The sequence below is a fragment of the Chlamydotis macqueenii genome, chromosome 1, assembly GCF_036417535.1.
Source record: "Chlamydotis macqueenii isolate bChlMac1 chromosome 1, bChlMac1.mat, whole genome shotgun sequence".
Lineage (NCBI taxonomy): Eukaryota > Metazoa > Chordata > Aves > Otidiformes > Otididae > Chlamydotis > Chlamydotis macqueenii.
In genome coordinates, this window is record NC_141556.1 from 16,783,378 (window position 1) to 16,800,614 (window position 17,237).

The window sequence follows — 17,237 nt, forward strand, 5'->3', positions numbered from 1 at the left end:
ATAAAATTTCAAATGGCAGAAATATGAAATACATATTGCTCAAATAGGTTATCTATTAGTATATTGAGAAAAAAATTACATAAAATCTATGTAAAAATAGTCAACAGTTATGTAATATTGAGAAACAGCAAAGTACGTTGAAATAAATGTCAAACTGTCTTAGGTACATATTTGCAATTGTTATCAGTGATTCTAAGATAAATTTGTCATCTTAGTTGTCATATTAGTATTAAATTCTAACATAGTTTGATTTGTTTAATTACAATCCTGTATGATTCAAACACTTTATAAGGAAAAAATAAATTAAAATAGTCATCTACCTTTCTATCTTTATCCAAGATGTTTTGTACCACTTAAGCAGACAGTTTACACCACTCAACTTTCCAGGTGGAAAAAAAATTTGTTCTTTATAATGTAACTTCTGCATGGTTTTTATTCAGATTTTCCTCAGATCTCACATGTTGTTGTCAGAGGTTATGTAATGCATTAAACCATTTTTCCTCTTCTTTTGAAGGCTTCAAAGCTTCCAATGTCAATAATTATAGTGGGAGTAGGACCAGCAGAGTTTGATGGTAAGTGTTCCAGCATTTTTCCTATATTTTTAAAAATATTTGTTTATATTTTAGTAATATGTGGCTTTTCAAACAAATACTGTTCTTGAAAAGAGCATAATACGGAACAAGCAGTAAGCACTGTTGATGTTTCCAGCTGGATTGATTGATAACTCGGTATGATTACAAGCTACGAAGTGGAGCTGTGTAGCCCCTCAGGCTATGTGTTCAAGTCACAGAACCATATGGGGGCTCAGCATTTAGAGAGCTCCAGAAGATGAATGCAAAAAAAAAAGCAACCTCAGAGTAAAGTATACTCAAGTAACGTTGAATTTCTTCACCATGGATATTTGCTGGCCTTGTGCAGTGTCGGGTGACTGGAAATCTTGATCATCTGTTCTTACTGCAGTAATAAAAGGCTGAGAAAAATAAATACATTTGAGGAGTTGATCTGGGTTAAACTGAGTTTCACTGCATAACAGGAGTGAGCCTTACTGTGTAGCAGCATTGAGAGAATATTACAGCACGGGAAAAATTACCAGGGTTATTTGCATACTCTTTCATGTGCTGTTTCAGAACACCTGAACACTCTGTTGCAATAACTAAGCTGCTTCTGTTATGTGGACTAATTTATGAAGTGCCATCTGGTATGTCACTGCACTATGAAGTGTAGAAATTCCCTGTGTATCTGTTTCTCAAAGTCATACATACATCCTTTTTAATTCTAATACTTCTGGTTAGACAGCATGCCTTCTTTGGTACATGAAATATACTTAGTAGTACCACAGGTATATAATGTAAATAGTTACTAATAACTGTACATGTTAATTCTTGTACAAATATTCTAAGAGTATGAAAACAAGAGGAAAAAATAACACAAGAAAAGTAATTTATTGGGGGTTGACTTTCTTATGCTTTTTGGCAAGTGAAATATTAGTGATAATTTTAATTATCTTATTCCTTGAAGAGATGGTCCCAGTGGATGCTTACACTTCAGATGATTGTATGCCATAAGCAATGAGAAAAGACAGTTTATCTTCATAAATGCATACGAGGGAAATTTGCAAACTTCATTTTTCACCCTGAGAATTCCAACTTCAGTCATACTTTACTTAATTCTCTCACCCCTCCTTTGCCTTTTCCCTTTCTCCTTTCTTGTCCAGTTCTTGGGTTTGCCCAGGCTCCCTTAACTCGGTCAGGACATGCAGATTGTGTCTTCTTTTTACTTCTGGAGGTTGTCTTTGCAGAGTTCTTGAGGTGTCATCCCCGTTGCTTTTCTCAAGGCAGGGTTCTGTTTGTACTGCAGGATACAGTTTCCATCTTTAGACCCACACTGGATGAGCATACTGCCTCAGTGAAATTCATGTATTAGACATGTGGCAAATCTGTAGTCCCTCAGTGCCCAAGAGAGCAGAGAAATGACTTTTTCATTTCCAGAAATTCCTTCTGGAAAAAAAACAGACCGCTTGTGATGTGGACACTGAAGAAGTGTGTGTGTGTAGGAGGGTATGTGTTCCAGGCACGCTGTCTTACAATTCAAACGTCAGTCCAGCCTCCATTCTGCTGTAGAGGGACTAAGCTGCTCCTCTCTGGATATCACTGCCCGCTAGATCTCCCAGCTTCCTGGAGCTACCAGAGGGGTTCTTAAAAGTTTGGAGCTCAGGTAGATGTCACATACATTTGGCAGATATTTACATAAGGATGTGAGGATGACTATTACAGGTCAGATTAGGGGTCTCTTGCCCAGTATTCTGTAACTGACATGGGCGTTGGTGGTTATCTGGAGATAGTTAAGAACAGAATAAGCAAATATGATACTTCTCTAAATACTGTTTTTAGATATGCATTTTCTGAGCAGGATGTGCTTTATGTCTGTTTTGGAAATTTTCAGTGGATCTCTCCTTCAAATAGTTGTTCAGTCTCCTGGTTTGAACACATGTACGTTTTTTGCATCAACAGCATCATCTGGCAATGTGCCTACTATTTTTTTCTTTGAACAAACATACTCTTTTGTTTGGTTTGAACTTGACTCCTAATAGTATAATTTATGCTTTCTAGTTCTTGCATTGGAAGAACTAGGTTTTGAAATGCTGATTTCAGTGAACTAAGCCCAGTTTGTAAACCTCTGAGAAGCTCAGTGATGCAGAGCTTTGATTTTCACAGGGTATACTGAAAGAAGGATTGTAGGATTGCAGATCCAATAGCTGAGCAATAATCTCTGATCCCAAGTCCATCCATTTCAACACTGACCACAGAGCAGGTATGCCTTTTCTACCTAGAGTGGCGTCTGGGTATCTGGGCAATTTTAGAGTTTTTCTGGATCCTGCTCAGAAAAATACAAGGTGTTACCCAATAATAATTATTTTTTTTTTAAGAACTCCTCATTTCTATGCAATAACAATCATTACTTTTCCAGTATGAATGTGAGTTATTACCCCTTTGTGCTGTATCTTGTGATATCTTCTGTAAGAATAGTTACTGAAGATGAATTCTTCTCCACCTATGACATATAAAAATAGCCTTACAAAAACAGACATACCTGCTGGTTTGAGAGCTGGAAGGATAAGAACCTTATCATGGTCTGTTTTGTTCTGAAGATCACAATAAAGGCAAACAAGTATGTATTGTCAGCATGAAAATTGCAAGCTAATTACAAAGCATGATGTATTTTATGGTGCAAATTATCTAAAGAGTTAACCTAAATAAACAGTTGTTGGATTTGTTGCTCTTTTGTGTCAAATGAGTAAAGTTTTTCTCAGTAAGGTTACTTTTGCTGGGTAGATAGATTAATTCTTTCTTTTTTTTTTTTTTAAGCTATGGAAGAACTGGATGGTGATGTAGTGAGGATTTCGTCAAGAGGAAAGTTTGCAGAAAGAGACATTGTGCAGGTGGGAGAGAAAATTTACTCTAATAGTTAGATTCTACTGATCCTATTTGTTTTGAATTCTTGTTCTATCTGTATTCCTGCCTTTCATTTTACCTTAGCACTGATGTCTTGAGGTGTTCATAACAAGCTCAGAAACTCTCTGTGACACCTGTAAGTCTTTATATATCGCATAGTAGTGGATTCGCATTCACTAGGAAATGATCCCTAAGTGGGAGCACACTGATATAAAGTCTTAGTGTTATACGGCCATGGGAGAAGAGTCAGCTGCCTCTGTACTGCAATCTCACTATGATTCCATAAAGAAAAACTGCAACTTTTGTGGAAACCAGCAATACCTAGTCCTCTAACAAGTTAATTTGAAATGCCTAGACTATCTTTTCTGGCCTCTGACTGCCAGTCCAGAAGACCATGAGTGTCTCCCAGTTCCTATGTTCTGTCTGCCACATATGACTATGCAGATGTCTCGTGCTTTAAGGAACCTCAGGTGATAGCTGGAACAGGCTGCCCAGAGAGGTGGTGGATGCCCCATCCCTGGAAACATTCAAGGTCAGATTGGACGGGGCTCTGCGCAGCTTGATCTCGTTGGAGATGTCCCTGCTCCTTGCAGGGGGGTTGGACTAGATGATCTTTAAAGGTCCCTTCCAACCCAAACCATTCTATGATACGTGTTAACATGTCTGAACCAAGCCCTAAGAGTACTACTCTCATCTGCATTCCATGGATGCCTGAATTTCTCTTCCAAACTCCTCTGGTTCTGTTGTTCAGTCCGCCCAGTAATTGTTATTTGAACCTATGTAACGGCTGGCAGGGTGGTATAGCAGTTTTGCATGCGCGTACACACCCACCATAATTCCCCTTTCCCTCAGAGCTGCAGATTTCTAGAACTCCACAGGCTGTCCAAACTACTTCATCCCTGGTCCAGGCATCTCATCTTGCCTCCTGATGACCTACCCCTTACCTTGCTGTTTGATAGAGCAATATGTGAAGATCTGCATTCAGAGCTGGAAGTATGGATCGCAAAGTAGTATTTCTGCAAAGCCCTCTGCCAGATCAGATTTTTTTAAAGCTAATTCAGATATCTCCATCATGCATTGCATTTATATTTAAATGCATTTAAATATATGCAACGTAATTATACATAATTTCTCCAAACAGCAGCAGCTCCAAAAGCTGGTGGTTTTACATTCAAAGAGCATAAATGGGATAGAGTTCTTCAAATGTTATAAACAAGATTTCTGAAACTGCTGCGCATCAGAAATACTCTAATCTCCACTGAGAAATAAAAAATACTGTGCAATGAATACACTTTTGTATTTCTTTAGAATTCATTACATATCAGAAATGTAATAAAACATTTATTTACTATTAACATATTTCAATCAGAACTTTGCCCTAAGCCATATTGAGTCACCTGAAGGCAGTATTACTTTGTGCTCTTTTTCTGTCTAAATACTAACAAATACATTATAAGCTAGCTAAATAAATAAAAAGGGATAATGTCAAACCCTTTAGGTTTGGCATGACTTCTATTTTGTATCTGGCAGGATAAAATTGCCTTGCTTTTATAAAATTAACTACTCAAATATAAAAAGTTTATTTTTTGTTTATTAGGTTACTTAAAATCAGCTAGTGAAATTAACAGTTAATTTTAGCAATCAGTAGTGTGAAATATTTTAATTAAATTAGTAAAGGAAAAATTTTCCTGCTGACAGTGAGTCACTGTATCTGTTATATTTACTACTGGCTGCAATTCGTCTAAAGACATGACCTTCGTTTTCTCCCTCCTCGCTAGTATGTGTATGAATTGAATGGACTCTATATTATATGTGTACCGATTTTCCTCAGTTAATTTCATTTCTGCTTCTTTGTTATCCTTTTTCTATTTAAGAAGTTTTAGGAAAATACTTACTTGTAATAATGTACCTATTGTTTCTCTTGAAAAATTTGTAAATCAGCTTTTTAAATTAAACTTTCAAACTATAGAAAGAGCTTCTTACATTCCATCAGTTTCCCTTTGGCTTTTCTTACATCTTTGATTCCATTCCTCTGCCACCTTTGCATCTTCTACCTGTTAGCTCTAGGCCTTGCTGTCTTTGCCAGCTGTCCTTGTGTACCTGTGTGGGTACTCATCTGTCCACAGTTCCTCCAGCTCCTCCTATATACACTCCTATATATCTACATACCATAAGGAGAGGGGAGGGAGAACTAATTCAGGCCATCTCTATTGTGTAATTGCATTTCAACAATTACCCTGTTAAAATAGCCTCCCTTTGCCGTAGAGCTGTGGTCTGAATCTTCATGTCTGCAGACTGATGGGTAAGGTCATCTCTTGGGATGGGACACGTTTTGTTCTTTAACTCAGACTGCATCTGCTTTTTACATAACAATGACATTGTGTAGAAAATGAATAACCCCATGAGGGGAGAATGAACACCAAGCTTATCCCTTCCCAGCTGGATGTGTAAACCAGCAGGCTACAGAGTTGCTTGTTTTGTTTTGTTACTCTTCTAACTTCATGCTTCTGAGGACAGTCAGATGTATTCTTACAGAAAAGGTAATGGAGTTTAAGAAGGAACAACCCCTTGAAACAGAGCAGTGCTGAGCTGGCTTCTGAAAACTACTAGAGCTTTTTTTTATGAATCGGAGGAGTCAGTCCTAGTAAATGTCAGAGTATGTGCTTGTCTCTTGTATTGAAGAGTTACTGATAAACACAGAGATAGTTACAACAGCTAATTATGGAACTGCAGATACCTTGCTTCCTGGATTAATACCCTAAAATCAGGTTTCTTTTTGCCTGTTGTTCTCCTGCCCTTATGCCTGATACATTCTTGGACACAACGCAATGAAGAGGTAAAGGACGCTGCTATCTGGAATGAAGCTGAAAAGGCTAAAATAAAAGAAACTCAATAGTCCATGTAACTATTAAGTAGGTATTCTTTATTACAGCACCGGGCACATGGGGGATCGCTCCTCCAAACGTGTGCAAAGTGTTAAGGAACAGGTACAGTATTTATGACATATTCATAGAATTCCTGTGGACTTGGTTATATATTAATTAGGTTTCTGAAAAATCATTATCATAAGTTTCCTCCCACAACAGGTTATTCCCTGGTCTCTGCGTCCATCTCGTGTCTGTGCTCAGGAGGCATAGTCTCTCTGGTGGTCGTTCTCTCCTCCTTATCACTGTGTCCAGCTGTGTGGGTTCAGACCTTTGTCCTGCTTTGTTCTTGCTGCCAGGATGGTTTCTTGCTGTTCCCAATTTCCTTGGTTATTCCACCCTATCAGTTGGTTCTAAACTTCTTAAGTCCCCTTGTCTTGGTCTCAGCCAGTGTGTCTGTACCCCCTCAGGGTGTTCCCATCTAACTTACCTTAGCTCTTGCTAGAGCATCCTGAAAATATCTCGTTAGGTTCAGTTTATGACTCTACTGTTCTTTCTCTCAAGGTTAGTAAATCATTGATCACTATTTATCAGCTTGATTCCTTAGTATTAACCCCTTATTTCAGGAATAAAGGCTGTTCTCATTGAAGGGTCCTGCTGATGACTCCTGTAGTCTTGTTGGCTATGGCAGCCTGCACTGGCTGGCTCTGCTTGAGCAGCAAGGCTGGACTAAAGGATCTCTATTGGTCACTCCTGGCTTCAACAATCCTGTGACTAAGTCATTGTCTTCTAAGAAACTGCAGATCTGCTTCCTGGGGAAATGCCCTAATCAGTAGCTGTTTATGCTTAATTTGGTGACAAGTTTCAGTTTAAATCAATGTAGTTTGAATACCTTGACTTGAAGCCTTTTTTTTCTGGCAATGAGATGCTTTTTAGGAGAGTTACACAAAGACTCTCTTACTTGAATTCTAAATGTTTTAGTAGGAGATTGATGCCTAGATTGCTTTCGTAAGTCCAGGGTGAGAAGCACTTTCCAAAGTTGTTGTAAATATGATTTAATTAAGTTCGAGTTCTTTATTGCTGAAATGTTGTCTTTAGCTTGGGGTTGTTTTGGGTTCTCCCACCCAAGAGTTTGGTTTTTTTTGTGTAATATGTGTAGTAGGTTTATTTTGTTTATTTCTGTCTTTTCCGGAAAACTCTCAGGATCTCAGAAATACAGTGTAGGCTAAACTCTCACTGTAATACAGTGTTCCCCTAAATCCTGACACCTTCAATGCTTTTTAGAAATATGGAATTTAATCTGTAGCCTTGGTTGCTGTGCATCCAAGAAAGCAAAATTTGTCTGGTTGGTATAATGGGCAAAGGAGTCTTCAGATTTTAAAGTTTAGCCAGAAAATGAGAGATCTGTGGGTCTGACTTCTCAATCGGTTCTACTTTTGTCCTGGACTACAACAGTTAACAATTAAATCTTCCCTGTTTTGTGAGGTGGAGGAAAGACACCATTAGGCTTTGAATTCCAGCAAAGCATAGCCTAGCATATCAGCACCAGAAGTAGCTTTGGACATTGAGTCCCAATTTTGAAAAGTCACCCAGCTGCAGCCTGAGATAGGCTCCAAAATCTGAGCAAGAAGTAGAATTTAAAATCAGCCTTCCCTTTGGCCTAACCCACTAGCCAGCTTAACCCACTACATCTCTGCATGCTGTCTGTTGAGAATAAAAATGAAGGAGCCTAGATGGTTTCTTTTTTTTCTGTAACAGTAGCGCAAATATCTCATTAATGATTATGAAATTCAAGCCAGAGCTGGGTAGCTGACTTTTTAGGTGTTGCAGATCTGGGTATCACATAACAAGTTCTTTTTTGAATCCAATTTGTTTTGCTTAGATTCTTTATGCATTTGTTAGTATCATGTAAAAAGTGTTCAGGTATTTCATAGTTCTACAATGCAAATAGTTCTAGCACTACAATGCTAATAGTTTACAGTTCTAGTTCTATAATGCAAAATGGCCAACAATATAAAGTTTTTCTGTTTTCTTCACTTCAGATGGCAAAAATTCTATTCACAAACTGCCAGAGCTGGGGCAGTCTGGTAGGACAGCCCCACGAGCAGGAAGTGTACGCTAAGAATGGCTTTTTGAGACAGAATTACCTTCCTGTGTGAAAAGGGTTGAGAGATAAAGCAAATATATCAATGAAACACATAATTGGCAATCTGAGCTAGCCATGGCTTATGTGAATAGCTTCATCAGCTGAAAACATGACACTATCTCTGTTAGAAGATGAATTTTTAAAAAATTTAGATACAATGTGTGTGTGTAAAATAGATAATATGAAATACATGTATATGTATGTATAAAATGTGTAAAGTATCATATTCATGTACTTTACTCCCTAGATAAAACTTTCTTATTTTTATAAGATGTGTTCTGTGTCTGCATAATGACATGTGTGAACATCTCTCTTGTTTTGTAGTTTGTGCCGTTCCGAGATTATATTGACAGAAGTGGAAACCACGTGTTAAGCATGGCAAGACTTGCTAAAGATGTTTTAGCTGAGATCCCAGAGCAGTTTTTGTCCTACATGAGAGTCAGAGGAATAAAGCCATCGCCTGCACCACCACCCTATACGCCCCCTATTCACGTGTTGCAGACTCAGATATGACTGCTCTGAAGTGCTTAGCGTTTATCACAGGTCAAGAGTCTCTGGATGCAGCAGTAGCTTCTGGTAGCTTTTTGAAGCTAGAAAAATTCTCTTCACATACCAAAATTCTCTTATGGTTGCATGAGCAACTGGAAAGCTTTTAAATGCTAGGAGCAAAATGTTGATGTTCTGAGTATTTTTTTTCCTCTTTTTTTTTTTTTTTTTGACAAGAAACCCTATTTTTTTGATGTATTTATTGGAGGGGAAAGCACAAGTCAGGATTTCAACTCAAAAGATATTGTCCTCTCTGTATACTGTGTGTATATAAATGTATAGGAATGCTATTACTCTGTTATCAATGTTTACATGTTACTATTTTTAAATTTCAGTACTTTTATAACTATTCTTAAGAACAAAAGTTTGGAATATTGACTCACATGTCTTCTAGCTTGGAATAGTTTGTCACAAGATAACAAGAGAAGCAATATCTCTTTGAATGTTTGTCCAGACAAATGCAAATGAAAGCTAAGAAAAGGACAAATACGCGTTTTCCAATACTCTAATTGCTTCAATCAGTGCTCAGTAATCCATTCATCACACAGTTTGAGAATAAACTCCATAATTGCAGATGACTTATGACTAACTCCAAACTTTGTGGGGGAGGTATGTGTATTTTTTCAGAGATTCTCCAATTTATAAGTTTATCTAAGTTTACAGTTTTCTAAACTAGTTACTGAAGCAAATTAGAAGAGTTGCTTCTATAAGTAATTAAAGACAATTACCTCAAAGGAGAACTATCAGAGTAATATAGTTGACTCACTCAGCTCATTAAATCTTATCATACATTCCTTAAAGCACTGGAAATTTTGCATCAGAAAAGTCTTTTGGAGTGATTACAGCAGATTTTTTACAAAGGACGATTTTAAACTTAATTTAAAATTTTAACTTTTTTGTCTAGATTGCCCATTCAAAGGGATGGTGGCTCTTAATATTTGGGTTTAATATTGTCATTTAATCACATTTCCATTCAGGGTGCATGAATGATAATGTTAATTAACTGGTTTCAGAATTGCACAACTATGTTGCTTTGTGCACAATTTAGTGTACAGAACTACCCAAAAATTTTATTATATGCCTGTTCATATATAATTATAAAATGGTTTTGCATGTACAGTTTTTACAAAATACACGGTTTTGTGAGTTTGTGTCGGATACATTTTGTTTAGAACTAATGGCCTTAAATTTCACAAAACTCCTGAAATGATTGTGAATTGCCTTCAAATACTGTTAAAACTGAACATTTGAAGTTTTTTGTGTCACAGTTGTAACTGTCTTGTAATGTAACTTTTTTCTTTTCATATGACTTGTTTACTACTTCTGTTTCTTACTACTGTATGTTGTAATGTACAGTATAAAACTAAGGTGCGTTTTTTAAGCATGAGAAGTTTTTTGCCAGAAAATATATCTTCAATATTAATGACATATAACTATGTAAATGCAGAATCTTCCGTTTTTAAATATATTTAACTTCCTTTAACTATCTCATGTGGGAAATTACTTTTTCCAGATAATTATTCTGTTATTAAGTAAAAAACCAAAACAAATGGTTTTGTAAAAATAAATTTGTTTTATTTTTATTTCAAAACAGTTTTTACATAAATATGGACTTTAATTTTGTCACCAAAATATGTATTTCTTAGTGGATTGGTGTTGCATGAATGAAATTTGATACCTGGCAACTACAGATTTTGATGAAATTGCATCATAAAGAATAAGTTTAAATCAGCTGAATGGTGGTGGTGTTCTCCTTCCATCCTCTGCATTTATTTTTTCATACTTACAGTGTTGGCACTTTAGAAATAGATGAATTAATATAATATTTCTGTTGTTTCATTTGGTTAGACAAATCTTTTTGCTGACATTTGTATTGGTTCCCAGTGGCCCATTTATTTAACAGGTTTTCATTCTAAGGCCAAAACTACAAACTCCTGTTATTTCATTTAGAGTAAGTTTATTAGCTCTCATTTAACCAGCACCTTTTATTAATCCAAAGATCAGTCTCAAAACTAGTTTAACAACTAAATTAACAAATGAAGGAACTTTTAAAGATAGGTATTACTTAATCAAAAGTATTTTTTCTATCCAGCCTAAGTACCAGCCTATACTATTCTGCACTGCTGTTTCTTCTTGTTTGTATTGCATTCTAAATCTAACATAGTTAATGGAAAGAAATAGATGTGATCAGGGGACTAAGTTCTCTTGACTTTTTCTAGACTTGTGATGTTCCCTGTATGTTTGACATCTTGATTCTGTAATGTGTTTGAGAATTGTTATGTAGACTCACAAAGTAATTGTAGACTTACTCAGTCATTCCAGTGTTGGAGATGAGAGTTGGTGGTCAGAACTTGAGTTTCTCCAAAATATCATTGCAGCCGTTTTTACTTATGACTTTATTCTGAAGAATAATGGCACACAAAACTCTTATTCCTTCTGAAGAAATGCTGGCTGTCCCCCAAAACTTGCTCATTTTCTATGACTGAAGAGTAGCAGAGTATTTATATTTTAAAAAGGTAAAACGTGACATGTTAGGTGACAAATTAGTTGCCCTGAAAGGGAAACTGTTGGCCTTGATGAAAGCTGTCTTCCTTTGGTATCCATCTTGGAACCAATGTTTTCTTTGTAATACATGCAGAAAGTGCTATGGCAGGGTGCAAACTGTACAGATTTGTTCCTCCAAGTGAGGAAGGACTCTGTCTCGTGGTGGGTGTAATTTGAGAGTGACTATTCTAGGTTTGATTCTGACTAGTGAGGAATTCCTTCCTAATCTGGAAGGAGAAACTGGTTTGATCTTAGTTACAGAAGAAATTTTTGTAATTTGAGGCAATGATGGCAATCTGTGCAATAGAATTTACATGGATTTAAAATCAGCATACTTGTGTGCACAAAAAGATTTAAGCATAGTCCCCCAGGGAGGTATCTGAAGGACAGGAACAGAGACCAGGAGAGCTGATATTCTCTGCAAAGACAGATTTTGAAAAGCTGGAAATTCTCATCTAAGTAGGGGCAGATGAAATTCACTCCAGACTACTTTATAAAAACGGCTGAAACAATCAGAATGATAAATGATGATCATCTCTGAGAACTAATAAAGAGACACATAATGACAAATTATGCCAATGCAGGGGGAAACCAGGGAGCGTAGTAAGAGGCTGTTGTGACTGTATCAGAAATTCTTTAAACAGAAAAATCAACAAGAATAGAAAGGGAGCATATGTCGCTATGGACAAATGTAAAAGACAGATATGTGTGAAAAGGGATAGAAAAACGCAAAAATAAATTATGACTGCTAAAGACTAAAACCCGTACTAGAAAGGGAAGGAAAGTTGAATCTATTTAACAAAAGAATGAGCAAATAGTAAATCCAAGGAAAACTGAACTGCTCACTGTCTTTTACCTTCAGGCTTCACAGAAGAGGGGTAGTAGTTGAATTAAATAGTCAATTTAAAAAAAATAAATCTAGACCTAGGTTTACATCTATCAATAAAAATTTGTTAATAATGCACAACTTTGAAACCATTTTCTTGAAAAGCAATATAATGAGCTTCAAGATAAAAGAGAAACAGCTGGTTTAACATGACATTTTAAAAGCAAAGCAGGAGACAATGGCTTCACTTGAAGTGTCATGAAATACTACAAAACTGGTTGGACTGTTCAGAAAAATGCTATCAGTCTTTCCTCCTCAAGCTGGAAAAAAAAGCAGTGATTGATGTTCCACAGGGACCTGTCTTGCTTTTGGTATCATTTAGCCATTTCCATTGATGACGCAATACAGAAAAGATAATTATTGTATTAGTGGATTATATCAACTGAAGATAGTTTAATCACTTCCAAAGATGAAAGATGGCATTAAAATTTGGAATTATTTTTATGAATTAGAAAAAATACTTCAAAGAGGAGCAAATTTTATCAGGGCAAATAGGTAAAGGTACTTCGGCAACAAAAACCTACTGCACAATTGCAGTGGTTTCTGGCAAAGCAGCAATTCTGCGAAGCAGCATCTGAGGTTACAGCGGATCACAAAATTGAGGGGAAAGTGTTTAAATAGAAGCTTTGAATATAGGCCACCTGAGATAATATTTTCCTTGGTCTCAAAATAATAAAGCCTCAGCTAGTGTACCAGATCCAATTTTGGGACTTCAGATAAGATGTGGGTCAACTGGAAAAAGTCACAGAGGACTGTTGGAGCACGTTGGGCAAATGATCAGGGAAGGTTTCCGTGGGGTTGGCCTCCCTGCCAGAGGTTGTCTCGAACTCTTTTTGATGACTACAGTGAACTACCCTGGCAAGGGTCACTGCGAGAGATCACAACAAGCCCTTCTGATGTGAATGTGTTGGGGGGAGCGGATTGATGCCATTGCAGCAGAAATATTTTCAGGAGAGCCTGACCGTGTCTCTTCACATTGTTAGATTGTTGTTTCGTATTGCTTACATTTTTCATCTGAAATGCACTCTTACTTTCTTTCAAAATGGTTTACAGCGATAGTACAAATTTTTTTCAGCGCTCCATGACAGATTGTTGCTTCTTTGCCACCAAACTGATACTGTTACCGAAATCTGGAATAAAACTCCTTAACAGCAATGAGAAGTTAAGAAGCAGGCACTCCTTTATTGCAGCGCTGGGCGCACGGGGGATTGCTCCACCTCGCATGCGCACCTGTTCGATCCAACAGCGCAGGTTAAATACACACCTGTTACATATATTCACTACATTTCTGGTAAATGTTATACATAAACATTAACTTTCCGGCAAATCATTAGCATATGATTAGCATATGTAAATGTCCTTAACGCAGGCGCAGTGAAGGTCCCATGGTGGTCTTCTGGTGGTCAAGGGATGAAGTAAATACTTCTCCTCACTGTGTCTGCTAGTTACCTCTTAGATGATTCTGCGCAGTATGATTCTCATTGTTACCTAATATTAATTTGCATAATATGTCTATTGTTAAATTTAACCTTTCTAATGATTGGTCCTTCAGTCACACCATCTTATTAATATTCTTATATTAAAGCAATCATTGGTTGATCTCATTTAACTTTACTGATTGGAATCCTCGATAATTAGATCGAGATGGGAAGGGGAGGGGGTTTCCTAGCAGCAAACTGGTGTCCATAACGGTTTCCTTAGTTTCCTAAAACACAATGCTACAAGTCAGTTAATCTTTGTCAAAATCTCCATGGTTAACTGATTTTAAATAATGCTTCAGTCCTTGTGGTTACAGTTCCTATAACTACAATTGATTCTTAACACTCCTATATTCTACAATTTTACTTTTAATCAAAGCTGGCTCTTTTATATATAATCAAGTTTTAATTTTTATCACAATATTTGCAACAATACAGTATGATTTCAGGTTTTATTTCAAGCCAGCATTGTGCATTTATGTTCATGGCCATTAGAGTGCAAGGGACTATGTCTTCAAGTTGACCGTCTAAACAAAGGGTATAGAGTACTACATTTCTGAGCATGTGCCCACAGCCAAACATTTGACAACAATAAATTTTATCGTTGGGATTCTTATTTGATGATTTTATTTAGCAAACAATCCAAGTGTTCTTACAGATACTCTGTGCCACAGAAGGTGTACAACTGCCGTGAGATACCTGCTCTAAAAGCGTGCAGCATGGTTCTGAGTGCTGTGTGTGTGCTGGGCAGTGGGACAGCTTTCCCAAGCCCCAGGTGGTGGGACAGCCTTCCCAAGGCCCAGGTGATGGGACAGCCTTCCCAAGCCCCAGGTGGTGGGACAGCCTTCCCAAGCCACAGCCAGCTGTGGCTGTGCGCTGAGAAATTCCATCACTTCTGCATCAGTCTGTTCCCCAGGGAGACAAAATTCTGCCGAGCCTCGAGAGGAACATAATTGTCATAATAACTGGGTGGCCTGTGCGTCCCCATGCCACAAACTGTTATGTAGTTTGATTTGCTTCAGGCTGATGGTGAAATCAAAGCAATTGACTGCATGTGGAAAGTGATTACCGCTGAATGCTGTGTCTTCAACTGAGTGGGCCATCAGGACGCAATCACCAGCCGAAGGGAGTTCAGGGGAAGGGAATTGGCTGGTTTCCATGAGCACAGGAGTACTGCAAACTGGGAATGTCTCTGTGGAGAAGAAGGAAGTGAATAATCCCCTCACAATGTCATTAAATGCTTCCACTGGCACTGGCAGAAAGCTCCCAAAAGTACAGGAGTGAGCACACAGCCTTGACTGATTGCTTTCTGTGAGCAGGAGGGAACAGAAAATGCCAATAGGTTGTCAAACCTGGAGGAGAGGAGGGGAGCTCTGTGGGGGTCTCTCATAGCTGTTTCTGGCAAATATTGTCATTAATGCAATTAACAAAGGGATTAGTGGCGATGTTTATAAAATCGACGCATGTATTGGCTCACCAGGGCTGCAGGCTTGGAGGACTGATTAGAATTCAAAACTGGTCTTGGTAGATTGGAGGGAAGGTCAGGAATCAGTGAGATAAACTGCTGTGAAAAAAAAAAAAGAAGTGGAAAATACTGCATTCAGGAGGGAAATAAATAAGCATAAATGAAATGAAAATGAAAAATACCTAGATAAGCAGCAGTTTTTGACTTAATAATCCACAGATTACAGCTGGGCTCCAAACAGAATATGAATCAAATTGTGATAGTGCTGCATAAAAAGCAAAGATCACCCTGGAAGATGTTAGCAACGGTCATGTTCATATGGGGAGGGAGACAGTCATTGCTCCAGGCTAAGGCGTGCTGAAGCCTTCACCCGAAGTTGTGTCTGGACCATGGAGCCACACTTTAAGGACAATGCAGACAATTTTGAAGGAGTCCAGGAGAGAGCAAAAGCAGATGTTTTTTAACCTGTGAGGAAAAATTTAAAGTACTTGGGTATGTTTCATATGCAAAAGATCAGAGGGACGGTGATAGTGGTGTGTCTGTGCGAAGAGGTGCTATAATGAGCTATTCTCAAAGGTCAGCAATGACAGGTGACGTTATCTTTGGCAGCACGGAAGGCTGATAGACAAACCTCCCTAAATACCTGGAGGGCACCTTCTAGTGCATCTCTCAGAAACTATTCAGAACTAGTTGGACAGCCACTAGAGATGGCCTGGTTGTGTGGCTTCCCTCCAAGCAGGGAAATAATGCATTAAATAGTTAAATATCCCACCAAAGCCCCGTTGGTCAGTCCTGCAAGTGTAAGTAGCCTAATTAAGATAGAGGCAAGGATAATATATTGGGAGGGGAGGACTGGAGTGGATAGGAAGGCACCGGGAGGGCTGAGGAGGGCTCTAGTGAGAATTCGTCCCCAATACACGTATGCTCCCAGTCACCCGTTTTCAGAACCGATGGACTCAAATGAGCTGGTGAAAAAAGAGGCTCTTCAGACATTTCTGTTCGGTGGACAGGTGACATGACCAGCTCCTGTATGTGACTGAAGCCTACATGGGAGCTACAGTCTCACAGCAGTCACAGCAGGATGGTGAACTTCAGGTGGGGAGCAAGATGTGCCAAGCGACTTGGGGCAAGAGCACTGTGAGACGGGAGCCCCTGTCTGCGTACCCGAGGTTTCGAAGCATAACCATTTACTGCTGGAACAGCAGTAAATCTGACTTGTTTCTGCAAGAAGTTTAATTTATGAAAGAGCTGAGATCATGTTATTGCCTGCTACATCTGGGAATTTGATTCCTCGATGTTCCATTTTTCTCACTCACCCATGGCACAGGACATCTCCCCTCCCCCAGACTCCTTAGGGAGGCTCACGGAGCGTGGGTGGAGGAGAAGGCAAGCAGCATGGCCAGCTTGCTGCAGTCATCAGTGCTTCCAGCAGGATGCAAGAACACATGTTCCGGGAAGACGGGAGAGTTCAAGGAGTCTCAGAAATCAGCTTGAAGCAATGGAGCCAGAAGCAGCTCTGTGGGTACTCCAGGAAGCCAGGTCACTGGCATTGCAAACTGGACACCAAAATCTCTGCACACTTTAGTTCCTGGTCACAGGCCCTCAGTTCCCGTTGATGATTAATTACAGTCAATTCTGCGATCATGATACCTTGGCTCGATGTACTCCATCAGCCATGTTTACCTGTCATTCAATACGTGAACATCACACGTTACCGTGACTGGTGCATAGCAACTTTGGAGTTAAAACTCATATTTAAGCATGTGGGCTGGTAAACAAACAAAAGCACATCAACAGAAATACAGAAATGCAATTTCTTTACATGGAGGGACACAGAATGTGCTGCTGGATCCTTG

The 17,237-nt window shown here is 38.4% G+C and overlaps 1 protein-coding gene across 1 annotated transcript in view; it reads left to right on the forward strand.

Moving 5' to 3' along the window:
• Positions 1 to 10,739, forward strand: part of CPNE8 (copine 8) — a 110,034-nt gene extending 99,295 nt beyond the window's left edge. The window contains exons 18-20 of the mRNA XM_086739963.1: positions 515 to 572; positions 3,366 to 3,439; positions 8,787 to 10,739. Of these exons, the coding sequence (XP_086596089.1) occupies positions 515 to 572; positions 3,366 to 3,439; positions 8,787 to 8,975 (321 nt within the window). The 3' untranslated portion in view covers positions 8,976 to 10,739. The remainder of the gene's footprint in view (positions 1 to 514; positions 573 to 3,365; positions 3,440 to 8,786) is intronic.
• Positions 10,740 to 17,237: the final 6,498 nt, after the last annotated feature.